This window comes from Acipenser ruthenus, chromosome 6 (genome assembly GCF_902713425.1).
Source record: "Acipenser ruthenus chromosome 6, fAciRut3.2 maternal haplotype, whole genome shotgun sequence".
Taxonomy (NCBI): Eukaryota; Metazoa; Chordata; class Actinopteri; order Acipenseriformes; family Acipenseridae; genus Acipenser; species Acipenser ruthenus.
This window is the reverse complement of record NC_081194.1, coordinates 12,326,227-12,343,148: the sequence shown is the minus strand read 5'-3', so window position 1 is coordinate 12,343,148 and position 16,922 is coordinate 12,326,227. Positions and strand designations below refer to the sequence as shown.

General features: G+C 37.2%; 1 protein-coding gene across 1 annotated transcript in view; it reads left to right on the top strand.

The window, feature by feature from the left end:
* The window catches only part of prim2 (DNA primase subunit 2), a 131,219-nt gene extending 114,995 nt beyond the window's left edge, over positions 1 to 16,224 (top strand). The window contains exons 11-14 of the mRNA XM_034017677.3: positions 2,061 to 2,187; positions 6,737 to 6,819; positions 10,604 to 10,672; positions 15,548 to 16,224. Of these exons, the coding sequence (XP_033873568.1) occupies positions 2,061 to 2,187; positions 6,737 to 6,819; positions 10,604 to 10,672; positions 15,548 to 15,766 (498 nt within the window). The 3' untranslated portion in view covers positions 15,767 to 16,224. The remainder of the gene's footprint in view (positions 1 to 2,060; positions 2,188 to 6,736; positions 6,820 to 10,603; positions 10,673 to 15,547) is intronic.
* Positions 16,225 to 16,922: the final 698 nt, after the last annotated feature.

Here is a 16,922-nt window from a genome sequence, read left to right as displayed (position 1 = left end):
TGTATTTCACTTGCACTCATACCTAACACTTATGTCTCTATCAACACTTATCTGCTCTCAAACTGCCCAATATCAAATCATACTGTGTTTTGTATTTGCTCTATTAGGACTGAAGTCACTGTATTTGGTGTCTTGCTCTTAATTGTACTGTATTTTTGTATACAACTGAAAGTCGCCTTGGGTAAGGGCATCTGCTTAGAAATAAATAATAATAATAATGTGATTGCAGAGTAAAATGCTGGTTTTATATTAATTTTTAGTGCACAGGGCTCTTTCTGACGTTGACTCATTTTGATCTATTTATTGTATTTTCGCTTCATCAGTAATATTAGTAGATATATGTAACATAGGCTAGATCTGCCAATTGGATTAATTTGCCTTGTGTTTTTCTGCCAATACTGTGCACTAGATGGCGCTGGTGCTTCCTACTGCCCCTAAGTCCATCAACGAAGTTGAGGGGGGAAATCTGCAGTGTTGCAGTCGGTTTACCACAGTAGCCCATATAGTTATCAAGTTTGAGACTGTTCCTAGTGAAACTTCACCATCAATGCTTCACCATTTGAAATTAAAACATTCAGAAATTACTGATGGTAGTAAAAAGCAAATATCCATAACAATATTTGCTGTAGAGTGGGCCCAAACACTGTGATCATGTTATCCCCTATGAGAAGGACAGTGTGTGCGAATCGACTTAAGATTATCCCATTATTCATAAATTGCAAAACAAATATTTAATACAACATTTTGTCCACTACACGTCTGTCTTAAAATATTTAAGTGTGTTTGAGTAGTTTTATGTTTTACAGAGCTCCAAAGTCACTACATCTCGCAAAAGGTAATGAAACCTGTCGTATTAATCGTACTTCTCAAAATATTATAGAAATCTCGCAAAAATACAATTTATTGGATTGTACAATTCACCTAGATTACATTCGGCACACAATATATTTCTATTATATTTAGATTTGTAGAAGGTGATGGATTTCGAGATGTGGTGAAATTTGTTGGACCATACTGTACTGACGCGTAAAACAGTAACAGCGAGGCTGTGTGTTGCAGCTGTTCATACAGAACTTTCAAAGGGAGAAAAAGTTGCCGATTCCCCAATCTTCCCATAGGCGGGTGGCTTTTTTCACTTGAAATTGTTTTGTATGATTTTGGAGCGAACGGCTGTTTTATGTTTAGTGCAATTTTTGTTTGTAGATTGTAACTACTGCACTAAATGTTAGATTGGCATTTAAAAATAGGACTTGTGGCAGTGTTTGGGAGGTTTATATACACTCGTTTATGTGCACTCGTATGTCACAGTGCTCTTTCCAATTCCAAAATCTTCTGCTATTTTATCCCTGGTTTATTCCAGAAGTGAAAGTATATGTTCCTTATAAAAACTTTTTTTTTAATGAACTTTTAAGAAATAAACTATTCTAAAAACATTATACTATCCGAAAATGTGTTGAATATGTATATAGTTCTATCTCCACTGACAACTTTAATTACAAGCATTGGTTGATTGAAGAGGACATTTAAATATTAACATTTCAATATATACTTTGAGTACATGTTTTAATGTTTTATTTTTACTTTGTAGTTAAGTCTTTGCAATGTTAAAACGTTATTTGCTTATTTAGGGTTTCTTTGATTATAAAATACTAACCAGGTCTGTCCGTATACATCAGAATGTAATATAAAGAGTGTGTGTGTGTGTGTGTATGTAGATATGGTTTAAACGCTGACACCAGCATAGCATTTAAACGTTCATAAAAGTGTACCAAAATGCACATCCCTAATGTGTATATTTTTATATTTTGCAATGAGATTTTGTGTCTTGATAGACAGAAGTGAGACTGTTAGTAATAAGATTACTATGTGTTCAATCACACTGCAGCAGCGCTGCAGTGTCCATAATCTAGTCACATCTGTCTCGATTTAGCGACACTCCTGAGGCAGGTACTCCCCTAATAGCTAAATATTTCATCCCAGAAATACCTGACATAGGAGACATGGTGTACGACACTTACTGGAACAATCTCCATTTTTCTGTCTCCCTCTCTGCCATTCAGTTTGACAAAACGTATGCCTACAGCATCCGCCACAGCTTCGGCAAGGAAGGCAAGCGCACTGACTACACTCCCTACAGTTGCATGAAGATTATTCTGTCTAATCCTCCGAGTCAGGGGGACCATCATGGTGAGTGTTATACTAAGAAACTCAAAAGGGTACAAAACGCCTGTTTTTTGGCCTCTGCTTCGTGTGGAGGAAAAAAACAAACAAACATGTTAATCGATTGAAAGTTGTCTTTTTTGCCCTTCAAAGAAAATAATGAAGTGGTGCTTGTCTTTGTAGCATTGCACTTGAATCCTGGCTAAAAAAAAAATGACTTTTGGAAAATGGTACGGATTGAGCTGAGATTTCATGATGTCTACAGTGAAGATTGTAGCTTGTGCAGAAGTGTCTGTGTGTGGACATTTTAAAATCCCAGCGGTTCCATTTTTCAAAATGTCTTTAGTCTGCCTTTTTGAGGAGATAGGGTTAGCAGACTGGAGGTTTACTGGAACAGATTGCTATGTGACCTATGCCTCATTTTAGAGAGAATATGGGTGATGCAGCAGTGGTTCCCAAACACTTTACTGTTTATCTGCTATACCTTGTCTTCCAAAACAAGCCTGACCTTTTTAGATGATTTAAACAAAACCAACTAGGTAGATATTGAAGCTTCTAGAATGCTAAAATGTTATTTCTTACCTCGTCTGATGAACTCCACACAGAGTGAACTCCTTGTCTCCATGTTGCTTGGTCAGGAGGAAACAAACTGATCTCTTACCCAGAGGTCATTGATGTAATCGTTTTTGGCGCAAGCCCATGTCACTTCCTCCATAAAAGCTCACGTCATAACCAATCATTGTCAAGATTTCAAAAAATAAAAACAGTAAAGATAAGAGGGGAAAGGATCGTGGGATATAGGGTTGTGGAGTTCATCATCCTACAAAGAAACCATGCGACAGGTAATGTTTGTCTTAACTTGTCGGATGAACTCCACACAGAGTGAACCATAACAAAGCATTTAAGACAAGAGGGTGGTTGGTAGAATTAGTAGAGGAAGACACAAAATAAGTAAAAGTTAGCTGAAAACAAGACACATTCAAATTGTAATGCTAATAAAGGTCTTGGAGGAGGCCCAGGTAGCAGCATGGCAGATGTCCTGTATTGGGCAGATTTTAGCTTTGCCTCTATATTAACCATACTTTACCCCGTGAAGATGGTTTCCTTCCAAGGCAGAAACAGAACTTGATGCAGGATGAGATCCAGTTTAAATCCTGTCCCTTTGAAGTCGGTTTTGCCCTGGTTTTGTGATCTCTCTACTGAGATCAGTCACTACTATTATTATTATTATTATTATTATTATTATTATTATTATTATTATTATTTATTAGCATTTCTTATTATTTATTTCTTATCCAGGGTGACTTAGTCGTAAACAAAAATACATTTCAAGAATCACTGTACAAGCAATAATACAATTAAGAGCAAGATAAAAATACAATGACTTTGGTTCTAGCAAGTACAAGTATATGACAAAACAAATGCAGTAGACATTTTTCTTACCTGTAGCCAGGGTCAGAACTGTGGTAACCTAAATTGTTGAATACAGGATAAGGCTTCCCTGAGGGATGATGCGTTTCCTTTGGGGGAGGGTGGGGGGAGAGGTGGTTCTTAGGTGGTAGCCCCACCAAACACTCTAGCCACCCTAGGGTGGGTACCTAAAGAGTGACCTTCCTGGCCATTTAGCATGTTGGAGGTTGTAGCAATGTGAACATTGATGGAGGGTAGGTAGAGCCCCTTTGAAACATCATAATAAATGTAGATAGAAAGACTCTTCACCGATCTTGGATCACACCAAGGATAACTTCTTTCCATTCATCTGTATGGACCTGAAACCTGAAGGTTGTCCGTCCGTCCCCTCCTTTTTGTACTTGTTCAGATAGCCCTAGCTCTTCAGTAGTTGCCCTTCAGTCTTCAGGCAGCTAAAATCAACTGCAAAGGATTGTGGAAAACATTGTCCTGTTCTGGACAGCAAATCGCTGCTCCACTGTAGGTGCAGAGCACTGCTTACGATGTTTCCAGGATCTCAGAAATCCAAAATCTTTAGGCCCAGTGAGGAGCTATACTGGCTCCCTCTCAATTTACTATCCAAATATTGTTGGCCTGTTGTCAGGGACTAGTATGCCTACATATGCCAGTCGACAAAGAAATGGATTGGATTGTGTGCATGGCTGCTCCCTGCTGAAAAGTCGAGGAATTACAATGGCAGCTGGTGTTCTATTGTGTGAAAAAAGGGCTCCTCTTATAAACATGTAGCACTGCTGGCAGGTCTGTTACTCGTGGGGTACCCTCTGTGCCGAGTATATCCAGGATGCTATTAGTAAGTCCGGCAAGTAGGTTGATGGATTGTTGTGTCCTTTGTCTTACTGATTTGAAGTATGCCCTTGTTTTAACTGGGCAAAGGGGTTTCAGTGCACAGCAGATTGAAAGTTAGGATGATTTTAGTGAAGGTGTTAGTTGTCACCTTGTGGTTCCTGTTGTAACTCCCAAAGAAGGCTTGATACTGAGGGAAACTGGGAAGATAGTTAAAAGGAAAAAAAGGAGGTGGGGGGGGGGGGGTAGTGGACCCCTTCTGAAAGAATGAGAGCATGGATTTAATCTTTGTAATACTCTCTAGCGTAACCAGTTCTCAGTGTGCAGATATATCAGTCGCTGGTGTAAGCTGTTCTCAGTGTTGTTGGCTATTTATCCTGTAGGGTAGCCGGATCAATTTAAGTTCCTGGACCGTAGGGAGTGAATGTATATTTTGTCCGCTTGCCAGAAAGTGGGGTAGAGGTAGGAATATCAGGAAATAAAACTTGCCTATTTTGTCCATAGAAAGATCAGCATCCCTGGCCCAGCTGGAAGTGGGCTTACCTTTCCAAAGGGTACTAGAATCACTGATGCCTGAAAGGCAGCTGCTTGTTAAGAATCCCCTACTGGAGAATGTGCCTCTTACAGCTGCTGAGCAGGATAGATCGCCTGTCTCGCCTTCTTCATATGGAACAGGGGATCCTTCAGACCAGTGCCAAGAGGGAATCCTTTTGAGAGGGGCAAATTACAGCAGTTTGATTTTGTGCGTCTGCTGTGAATGTGGATTATATAATATATCTTTTTTTATTTTTTTAGCGAATATAAAATGCACTTTTATTTCAACCAAACATCTCAGCTGTAAAATAAATAACCAGATTACAAAATGAAACCATGGCATAGTACTAGACCCACAGAGGCGGAAGTGTTTAAATCAACAGCAAGTCTGTCATTTTGTTTCTGCTTCAAGATGGTTGCTCTGTGTGAATTGAGATTTAATTGCCATCAGAAATGGAACGAAGCATCGAAAACTCACCCCTTAAGATGTTAAAGAAAACGTCATTGTATGTTTTGATCTGGTTATTGAAATTGAGAGGATGAAATCCCTCTTAACGGCATCAGCTTATCTGCATAGAGTGATGTACCAGTATTGTATGTTATTTAGTTTAGACACCTTTTACAAGGTGACTTACAGGAATACAGGGCAAATATATAGCCCATTAGGTCGCCAGACTGCCTTCTATAATGTATGTTTATTTACTGGTACAGGAACCATGCTCACCTATTTGGGTATGGTACCTGTTTGTCTGGGTTTATCAAGTAGAAGCAGCAATTCAGTAGCAGTAGTAGTGCATGGTCTGGCGTAAATGCCATGCATTTGGTTACTATGGCAACGGGGTCAAACAAATACTGGCTTCATGATTGGTGAATTCCTCATACTGTACAATGATATTTTTATATAATACTAGAAATGTACAGTGTGTAAAGAAATGCAGCTTTGGTTTTGTCATTTCAGATTTGCAGTTAACGTTTGTCTTGTGTTTAATATTTTGGGATTAGAGGTAGCACAAATAGAGTTTTTGGGTTCTTGATGAACTATCAATAACACATTTTAGGCAGCTTACATCAATATAATGAAAATAGAAAATGTTTTTTTTTTTTTGTTTTTTTTTTTTTTAAATAAAATGGCGGTTTTATGGCACTCCGTGAAATTCATTGTTTTTTTTTTTATTGTCATTCATGAATTTCTTAAATACCATGCATTTTTCAGGCCCCTAGTTCTGACATGGGGCTTTTGTAAAGGAAGTGACATGGGCTTGTGCTGAAAATGATTAAATCAATGATCTCTGAGTAAGAGATCAGTTTGTTTCCTCCTGACCAAGCAACATGGAGACAAGGAAATCCCTCTGTGTGGAGTTCATCATCCCACGAAGAAACTATATTGCAGGTAATCTTCGTCACGTATAAAGGTTTATTCAACAGTTAATAATAGATAAATAATCCCTTTTTTAATATTTGACATACATATTGTATAGAAATAAAGATGTCATTTGTAAAAAAAAAAAAAAAAAAAAAGTTAGGTTATTACCCCTTTTAAATATGACACTATTTTAAATTGAATTATTCTTAAATTAGTGCTTATTTAGGAAGGTTACGTAAACTGCAGACGATTCTAACTTTATGACAATGAAGTAGGAGTCCCTTTTTGAAAAAAAAAAAAAAAAAAAAAAAGTAATGACTATATAGTGTTATTAGCGTTGTCTTCAGTTTATCACCAGTGTACAATATGGCAATATTGTCTTCCAAATGCTTTGCTCCAGCTGTTTTCTCCGTACTGTCTTTCCAGGCTGCCCATTCCGACACAGTGACCCAGAACTGCTGAAGCAGAAGCTGCAGTCATATAAGATCCACACCAATGGAATAACCCAGGTGGGTCAGGAGTTAGCTACATTATGCTTTCATTAACACTTTCAGGACCAAGCATTTTTCAGTGGGATGCTCCCCCAGGACCAGGCGTTTTTGGGCTGTATTTGACTCTCTTCCTATAAAAATTCACTAAAAATCATTTTTTTTACAGTAGCATCTTGGAAATTATTTCCTTTCTTTCAGAACACCCTGGGGAACACTATAAAGTACTTCAGAAACCATACAAACTTTTCGCTCCCCCCAACACAGTATTCTTTTTTTTTTTTTTTTTTTTTAATGTTAAGCATTTTTTTTATTATGTATGCTGCTTAGAGATATACATGCATAAAAACATGTTATTCTATGACCCAAGGGAACTTACAATACTTCCTGAAAGTTTTGTTGAAAAATATTGATGTTTGGGCACCTGACTGATTGCAATGACATGATACACATTTATTCTCAGGGTCTTTATAAGCAATAATGAACACTACTCTCGATTTTTTTATTTTCTCAGAATAAATATTTATAAATAAAATAAGTTATTCATTACATTATTTCTTGATATTTATAAATGTTGTAAAAACATATATTAAAGCACATGAGACAGAATAAATGTTCTAATATAACTGTCAAATCAGATTTACAGCATTTTTCTGTGTCTTTCTTACCTTTCTTACAAGTTTCTCTGAAGCAGGCTGTGATATCTTTTCTCTCTGTGCTGCTAAAACTCCCTCCGCCCTTTAGACACTAAATGCCCCTCTGTGACATCACACAAAAAAGTCAGTCCCTCCCCTATCCAATAACATGTGTTTCAAGCCCGTACTGCAAAGTATGATGGCTCTGTAAGTCATCAAAACAGAGTGTGTGTTTTATCACTGTCCTAGAAGCCCTCTTCGGTATGATTGTGTTAACACCTTAAAGGGTTAATGCTGGGGCTGTAGTGATTGTTCTGCATCTTAATGGAATATAACCAGGAGGAAAATACTATGATCTTCCCAAACCACAAGGCATGAAGGATAAATAGCCAGGCACAGGATCTTTAGGGCTTAAGCAAAAAATACTTGCACCCACTTGGATGACTTGAACCTGTAACAAATTTTTTATTTTTTTATTTTTTAATTTGTTTTCAGTGCAAAATGTGCTGTGACTAGCTACACTGTAGTTGAAATAGTCACAAAGGTAAATAGCATGATCATTCCACAGGCTGTAATGTTAAGAGATGTTGACCAATGTACCAAAGCTATACAGTAACTGCTGTTACTGGTATTATTACTGTTGTTGTTGTTGTTAATAGTGCTATTGCATTTTCTTTATACACTGCTTTTAATATTTCAGTTTTGGATTGCAGATTACCTTATACTCAACAGGTAATTAGTCATCCAAGTATACTCATTATAATGTCTCTTGCCTTGTTTCTCCCTATTCCTTAGATAGCCTCTGTTTTTGGACCATTTATCAAGACTGTCACTTTTAAAGACACTCTCTTTTAATACACAAATCTGGATTCAATTATTCTAGTAATGAAATTAGAACGCTGTAAGAGCTGGCATTAATGTTCTCAAAGAATTATGAACCTCTGGATGCTAATTTAATTCAGTGTTCTCTTTTAATTGGGCTGTAAAGTTCACGGTTTAAAATTTCTCATGCAGTTCACATACATGCAGCAAAAATGAGTTGTAATCAGAGGACTTAATATTCAGAACATACATTTTGAATGCAGGCATAATGCCACTAGAAAAATAATGCAGCTGAAGTAATGTCGAGATTTATTTTTATAATCATGAAAACAAGGAGTAAGTCAGTGGTGTGAAAAATGATGTAGATGTCAAATACTGTATCACTGTCTTATATATTGTGCACAAGTCAAAATTCAAAACTTTGTTTTAGCAGTCGTATTGATTGTTTCCATTGAGGCTAGATTAACATTAAAAAATAAATAAGTAAAAAGGAAGGGAACTTTTCGTTAACTAACTGTACGTTTCAGTCATGATGTTCACTGTCCCTGTATCCCAGACTTTTGCGCATATATATATATGTGTGTATATGTGTGTGTGTGTATATATATATAATATATATATATATATATATATATATATATATATATATATATATATATATATATATATATATATATATATATATATATATATATATATATATGTCTCTCCTAAATGACCCTGACATCTGACAAAGCAATGTGCCCCTTCGGGTTGTTTTGAACTTAAAAAGGTAATCTTGTGAGAACAAAAGGATGATTTTTCAGAATGAACAGCTTTACTCGTTCCATTGAAATCATGTGATAATATGACCTTTCAACTCTGCTAGCCGCCTCTCCCTGTCCATATATTTTATATGTAGAGTAAGTGGATCTGACAATTTCTGAATGTGAATGGGTTCTCCAGACAAGCTCCAAGCCAAGTAAAAATATATTTGTAGAAAAATTATAACAACTAAACATTGTAGCAGAATAACCAAACAAATTATTTTACATTGGATTTTTATTTACAGGGTATGGTCTACTAAGGTTTCTGTCTTTTGTATTGGTGTTTGTACTATTGATGTACCTCTGCTGGCCCAGAGAGCACAAAGTGAATAAACTAATTCAAGTTTTATACAAGAAAAATGGCACTTTTGGGAGAAGTTTCCACTGTAGCACTAAGAGGTTACTGAAGTCTGCACTACTTTTTTTCCCACCAAGTTCCAGGATATGCTTGTAAACAAGCTATTAGAGAGTCACATTTCAGAACTTTTATAATGGACATAAATTGTTTTGAAAGGTTTCAGGGCAGAAAGCTGCCACGTTGTGTGGCTCTGCCTTTTTCCAGTGGAGGAAGGTGACAGAATCTGCTGTTCAGTCATTTATTACCAGCACAATAAACACAGGCATCCCCTCTGGACATTCTCATAAAACAAAATCAAGCACCTCCACTCGGGCCATATCCTTTCACCTTGTGGACAAATAGAAGTATTAGGATAGGAAAAAACGAAGAAAATGTTTTGAGAATTCTGTGAACAGAAGCAGATTCCCCAGGTACCAGCTTCTATCTGGTTTGACTGCTTCTCGTTTCAGTCTCTCCGTCCCAACAGTGCCGCAACAAAAGAGCATGCAGGTCAGGCTTATAGACGGTTAACAATGCTTTACATTTATCGACCAGTGACTCTGGGCCTTGATCTGTAATAAAGGATTTAATAATACCTGGCAGGAAGCCACAGCATGCAGTCGACAGGCTTGAAGTGAAACAATGCTGTTGGGATGGAAATTGTGTTTACTTGTCAATAACCTTTCCTGCAGTATATGCAGTAATGAGCACAACAGGGATTTTTGGCAAAATTCAGTTTCTCATCTTGGATTAAAAAGAAAATTGCATGTGCACATAACAGCCTTCCAAGAAGGAGTAGTCGAGGGAAGTAACTTAAATCATGTTAAGTTTACTTCCCAGGTATTGGTGACAACATTTCATTTCAGTCTGTTTGAAATATCCGTTTATATTGGCAGATTTATGAACCACAGTCATCTAAGTTGAATGACTGAAAGGACAACTACCCTCTCAGTTTTTATACAGAGGGCAGTCCCTCTGAAATTGAAATGGCCCGACCTATAGCTGCCCATGTCATACCTGCTGTATGGTGAAGTAGTCATTCAGTCTTTAGTGCTGCAATAGATTTAAGTGCTTAATTGCTTGCCAACATGAGAAGTAGTTAATTTCACTTGATGATTGATTAGAAGAATGACTGTGATGCAGTGACTTCCAAGTAAATTGACCTTTTTTATTTTTCTCAGTGCCTTTTTCTTTTTTTCTTGCAGGTCCTGGATTTAGTCAAGGGGATGCACTATCAGCTGGCCTGTCAGAAGTACTTTGAGCTGACACACAGTGTAAGGACATGTTTCATTTCTGCTACGCAATAACTGGGGTGCCTTTGTCAGCTTTAGAAAGGGCCAGGAACTCGTGCATGAAAACTCCAAAGGCTCAGCACTGTAATAGCATCCATCATTAGCTGTCATACCTTGTTAATTTTTATGGGTTTATTAAAGCGCTTAAAAATAATTTGCACGATGAATATTTAAGTTATTTGATCTAATGCCTTTTAGCACAAACCTTAGGATCAGCGTTTTTTTGTCGACCAAGGTTACAATTGTTCTGATTTTAACAAAAGTGCTTATGCTATATGTGTGAGGGTATGCTGCCGATTTAACCATACGCAAATATAACGTGCACCCTTTTTCAGTATCTGACTTAAAAATAAACTTGTGAAATATTGAGAGGAAATTTCCCTACATAAAGTACAGTGTATGAAATGTATAATTTCCTGTCTGTATGGATTAACCAGGAGTTGCACTGTATAACTTGTTTAACTTTAGTTTTGACTAAGAGGGGGGGCGGGGTTCAGTCGACACTATTCAACCTAGGTCAGTTTCAAACAGTGCCTTGATTAACCTCTGCTCTCATAACAATATCAATCCCTGTTATAGCTTGACAGATACAAGGCCGTCCATGTTTTGGGCAGACGCACTTTTCTCCCTCAAGATGTCAGTTGGATCACAGGTTTCATTTGTGATTGTTTGGAGTCTTTTAACCCTTTTATATAAGCTTGCCGTTTTTCTTAATACGTATAGAAAAAATACATTCCCTCCCATAAAAAAATTAACAAGGAGGAGTCTGTTTTGGTTGTTTTTGTTCCCACTGGCAATAAAGATACTCTTTGTTTTTCTACTGTACTCTTTAGCAATAAAGTATATGAGTCCATTCTCTGGTAATCAACTTTTAACTTTAAAAAGGGTGGACAAAAACGAGATTCACATTTTTGTTTTGAGTCCTTGTACAGCAGATGCTGGAGATGGCATTCATGAACTGATGCAGGTAGTAGCAGGAGCATACCTTTTTTGCAGCCTTCTTGATAAGGTCTCTCCTGAGGGAGGAGTGAGTGTTGTCTGCAATGAATGAACAATACCTCTTATGGAATGTAAACATGTATGATTTATAAGTAACATGAAATAAGACTGAGGGACACTGTTCCTTAATAACCTTCAGACACCCTGTGTTTTTTTTTTTTGTTTTTTTTTTTTTTTAAACATCCATCAGCAATTCTTCAAATTAATACAGCACACACAATTTTTTCTTTGGAAATGCAATCATAAATAAAACTTGTCATCTTTATATGCAAAGGTAATTACAGTGGGCATGAAAGTGTTTTATCGACAACTTTGATTATATCACAGGTATTTCAACAACGACAGCTATGAATAATTAGAAAATACATTTAAACATTTTATGTAGCTAGGAAGGTGGGATGAGCTGGGCTGAAAGGTCAAACATTATTTAAAATGGAATGCTAGGCTGTTCAGTTCCAGCAAATTTTGAATTATCCAGAAAAGTTAAATGTTTAAAGCCAGGTAAAGGCAGATAACTCAACTCAATACTGGTGCAATCAAAGTCATCAATTCATGAAATAATAACACCACTGGTGTAATTGAGCTGGAACGCTGTTCTGGTAGTTTGTTCTGTAGGCAGAACCTTGACTTAAGAATTAACTTAAGAATCTTTACAGATTTTGTTATGAAAATGCTTGTATGCCGCCCGACTGGTCTAATTTCGGTGCCTGGGCACCAATGAAGCTATCTATTTTCTGTGGGGAAATAAATTAGGCTTTCCATTGAAAAGGCACTAGGAACAAAAAAATCTGTGGCCGATTCCCTACATACAAGTTTTGATGGTACACTCAAATTGGAGTCACTGGTAACCGGCGTGTATTTTAAGTGTTTGTAATCAAGAGTCCACACATCTCACGCACAATTGTCTGATTCAGTCAGTCATTCTTGTGATGCAATGAAGAGAACATTAGGGACTTCTGTTACAAACCTACAGTACTACTTTAAGAAATGCTGACAAAGATGACAGCAAAAGTGCATCCTATGACTGACCATAAACAGGTTTAAAGCTGATTTATATATTGGTCAGTGCAGAGACCTGGGGATTGGAATGAACGACTGCTCTTGCAACTGGCTTAATATGGCACTTTGTGCCCTGGGGGGTAACATTGTAAATTTTCAGAGAACAAAAGTGTATGTTAAGTTATGATTTGGTGGGGGTGGAATGTGTTTCCATGTTTTTCCTGTGTGTGATTTTAAATGGAGGAGGGTTTTTTTTTTTTATTATCTTTATTTATTTTGCAACACCACACCAAATTTTAGAAGTAATCAGCCAAAAAGTAGCCAAATTATATTTTTTTAAACCAGCCAAAAACCGCACTTTAGATTTAATATATATTCCAAAAGCATAAATATGTTTTTCAAATAACTTTGAACAGAAATGCCTATTTTGCAGATACAGCAACTTATTATTGTGAACTGTATGTACGTACTCATTTGTCACAAAGGATTCAATGCTTTCAACTTGCTTTTGATATGGAGCAAATACTGTACAAAGTAATTCAGGGAAACAAGTGCCACTAGACAAGCTTACAAAGTATCTTGGTAGAGTAGACAAGTGGAGCAATTACATTTGCCTTGTAGCAACAGTAGTAACCAAGTAGAACCCTGCGATTTGGCACATGGCAACATTTGACCTTGTGTGTGTGTAGAGGTGCTTAAATGGATCACAACAGTGCTCAACAACTCACCCTGTCGATGTATCATTAAATGTGGCCAATTAAACCCCAGACCAGGTCTTACAGCACATTTAATTAACCCTATTGAACACTCCAGGGTCACTCAAGTTGCCCACCCCTGCAATCTACCATGTGGTTGTCTGATGCCTGATAGTGTATTGCTACTGTATATGGAGAATATCTGCAAACTGGTCAAGTGGTTTTGAACCAACCTGAAACTTTCAAATTTGTGCCCACTTCACTCCATCAGCTAAACTATATTTGTGTTGTGTGTTATTGCCTCAAAATATACTTCTATAATGCAGACGTCTCTTTTTGTGTTTTTCTGTAGCGTTTACAAACCGCTAAAAAGACATTACTTAAAGTGATGAAGTTGGGGTGATTGAGTATATTGACAGATTCCCCAGTTTTGTTTTCATTTAGACAGCAGTTTATTCCAGCTCGGAGACTAATGTAGCTTGAAATTTTATATTCGTCTCCTTGGGCATTTTTTACATTTCCAAAGCAATCCCTTAGTGTTTTCTTAAGATGTGCATTTTCCACAGTTGAGACAATTTGTTTGTGTTTCAGCCAGTCCTGAAAGCGATTTCCCCCCCAAAAAAAATGTCTACTTACTATTTTTGGGATTTTTTTTTTTTTTTTTTTTGCTGGTAGTTTGTCGCTCACTTTTATAGTTACTGTACCTGTAAACAAGATGGCTACCGGTACTATAAATTCAGAAAATGCAGAGCGCAGTGATTTCTAATATGTGACAAGGCTCCAACTGTCTGTATCCATCCAATATTCGGACAGCTTGAACCTTGCTCGACCATTCACATTGCTTGTTTCTTGTTCCATTGCCAGACCTGGATTAAAATGTTGTTTATATGCACTATTGTAATTTTTTGTTGTATTTGTGAATGAGTTTGAGGGCCCTAATGACCATTTCAAATTGATACAGTACTTCTCTTGACAGAGCAATAGTGTCAGAATAAAGAGCTGTGTGTTTCATAAACATCTCCAAACTTCTGCACTCTGTGACTCTTACATTCGGTACTTGATATTCTTGTGAAGTGCCATTGACATTTAGTTTGAAATATCTGTTTGAATAGGTTTCATTAGACACTCTTTTACAGTCCTACTGTTTTTCCTGTTTAAGCAATATCTGAAAGGCAGGAAAAAAAAAACAACACATTTATTGCACGCAAACATTTCCAAGGATGAAAATACTAAGGCAGGGCATGAAGTTAAGGTCATGAAGGGCAGAGTGGAGCGCTCATAAACGCTGCACCTCGCTCTCTTCCTCTTTTTGAAACCGCTCGCTCAAGGCTTTTATTTAATGTGTCCTTGGCTCACCGCGCACCAGGGACCCCTGTAGTCTGGCCGGGCACGTGCGGGCTTGCCTGTAAGCTGCATGAGAGCTGCGTTGTCCTCCGACGCTGTAGCTCTTGGGTGGCTGCAGGGTGAGTCCGCAGTGTGAAAAAAAAGCAGTCAGCTAACGGCACACGCTTCGGAGGACAGTGTGTGTTCATCTTCGCCCTCCCTAGTCAGCGCAGGGGTGGTAGCGGTGAGCTGAGGTTCAAAATAATAATTGGCCATTCCAAATTGGGAGAAAATAATTTTAAAAAAAATTGGCGACCGACTAAATTTATAAAAAAAAAAAAAAAATGTTTAAATGGAATAATCTTTAGATGGTGGTGGTTGTGATTATATATGTAACAGACTTCTGACTTGATAAACGATCAATCACTACCCTATTGCTGTTTACATAGATAGTCTGAACTGAAACAGCCCTGATCACTTTAATATGAGGCCTACTCTGGGTTCACAGCCCTTCTCAGAAATTATGAAAGTCAAGCACTATATGGTCACATTTGTCCTCTTACCACTTACAGGTATATTAATTAACACCAACTGTGCTAAACATTTTTGTACAGTGCTTATAAAAACCCAGACCTTCACTAATTGAAGCAGTTATTTGGTTTTTGTTTCAATGTAATGGCTATCACCATAGCGGAGACCTACTTGTATATGTTGAAATAAAGAACAAAACTCAGTCTCTGATTCACTATTAATATGCTGTGACAATGTACCAGCATATGTACTATTAACTTACAGATTTTCCTGATTTTGATCTGATTTATTTTTATTTCCATGGTTACAGGTCGATGATTGTGGATTTTCTCTAAACCATCCAAATCAGTACTTTGTCGAAAGCCAGAGAATACTTAATGGAGGCAGGGAAATCAAAACAGAAGTGACCCAGAATGAAACTCCACAACAAATTCTGACCAACCCAGCCCCAAAATCAGCCACTGTGCCCGAGGAGAACGCTGCCAAAACCAAAGGTGCCACCAAAGAGGCAGGCTGCAAACGGAATTGAGGATTTAGAGGAGTTCTTTCAATAGTATGACTGATTGATATCAGAGGCATTCTGTACTTGCAACCTACAGTTTAACACTCTAATGATATTAGTGATATGTACAGTAGGCATTGGTTTTGTTATCTTCCTTTCTAATTTGTTACTTTCATGCCTTGATTATTTTAATGTTCTCCTGGTATCATGCGAAGGGCCCTGTTTGTATTCAGCAGGTGTGTTTAGTAATGTGCTTTCCAATTTGGGCATCAAATGCGACAATGGTTGCTAAGAATTGAAACCCTTGCCATTAAGAAAACTTTCATGAATTATTTTCACTCAGTAGGCTGTGTAATAAATCTTGGGAGAAGAACAGAAAAGGCAATTGGGGGGGAAAAAAAATAAAAGGTTACATTTTCTATTGTCTTGCAAGGCTTGCAATGTACGTTCTTTTTTTCATTGTAATAAAAGGAAAAAAAATCAAACGTGTGTTGTGTGTGTCTAAGGCTGCTATTAATAATCAAGTACGTGAAGAAGACAAACCCAATACATTTCTCATTGTGATTCTGAATGGCATTGTGGTTCAAGAATTTATAATGAGGCCTGTGTTTTAGTTGAACATGCATTTTATTTTAAATATTTAAGATCAAATTAAACAGAATTATTGTTGGGGAAAAACAGAATATATCATTCTTCTTTATTTATTTATTTATTTATTTATTTATTTATTTATTTTTTAAGTAGTTAAGCCGCTCAGCTTTCGAAGTCTAATCCCGATATGAACCTCCTTCATTCATCTACAACAGTGGTATTCAGTTACATTCACTGGAGGCCAATGTCAAAATCTTGGAGGGGCCATAGGGCATGCACAATGTGCATATCTGATTGATTGATTGCCGTTTTAATAATAAAAAATACATAGCAAATATATGTATCACTGTAATGCTATTAATTCATTTTATTAAAACTGTGAAATTAAAATGGACATTTCCTTTTTGGCTAAAATTGACACTTGCTTGCCCCGTCTTGTTTTCGAAAAATGACTGCGCAGCAAACATACAAGTTTAGTAATGAATGCACGTCAATCAGTGGCAGCACAAGACTTTCCCTGATGAGGGGTCAAGGAGAGTTGGGGGGGGGGGGGGGGGGTCAGAACAAAAAATTGAGGGGGCTACTCCCCACT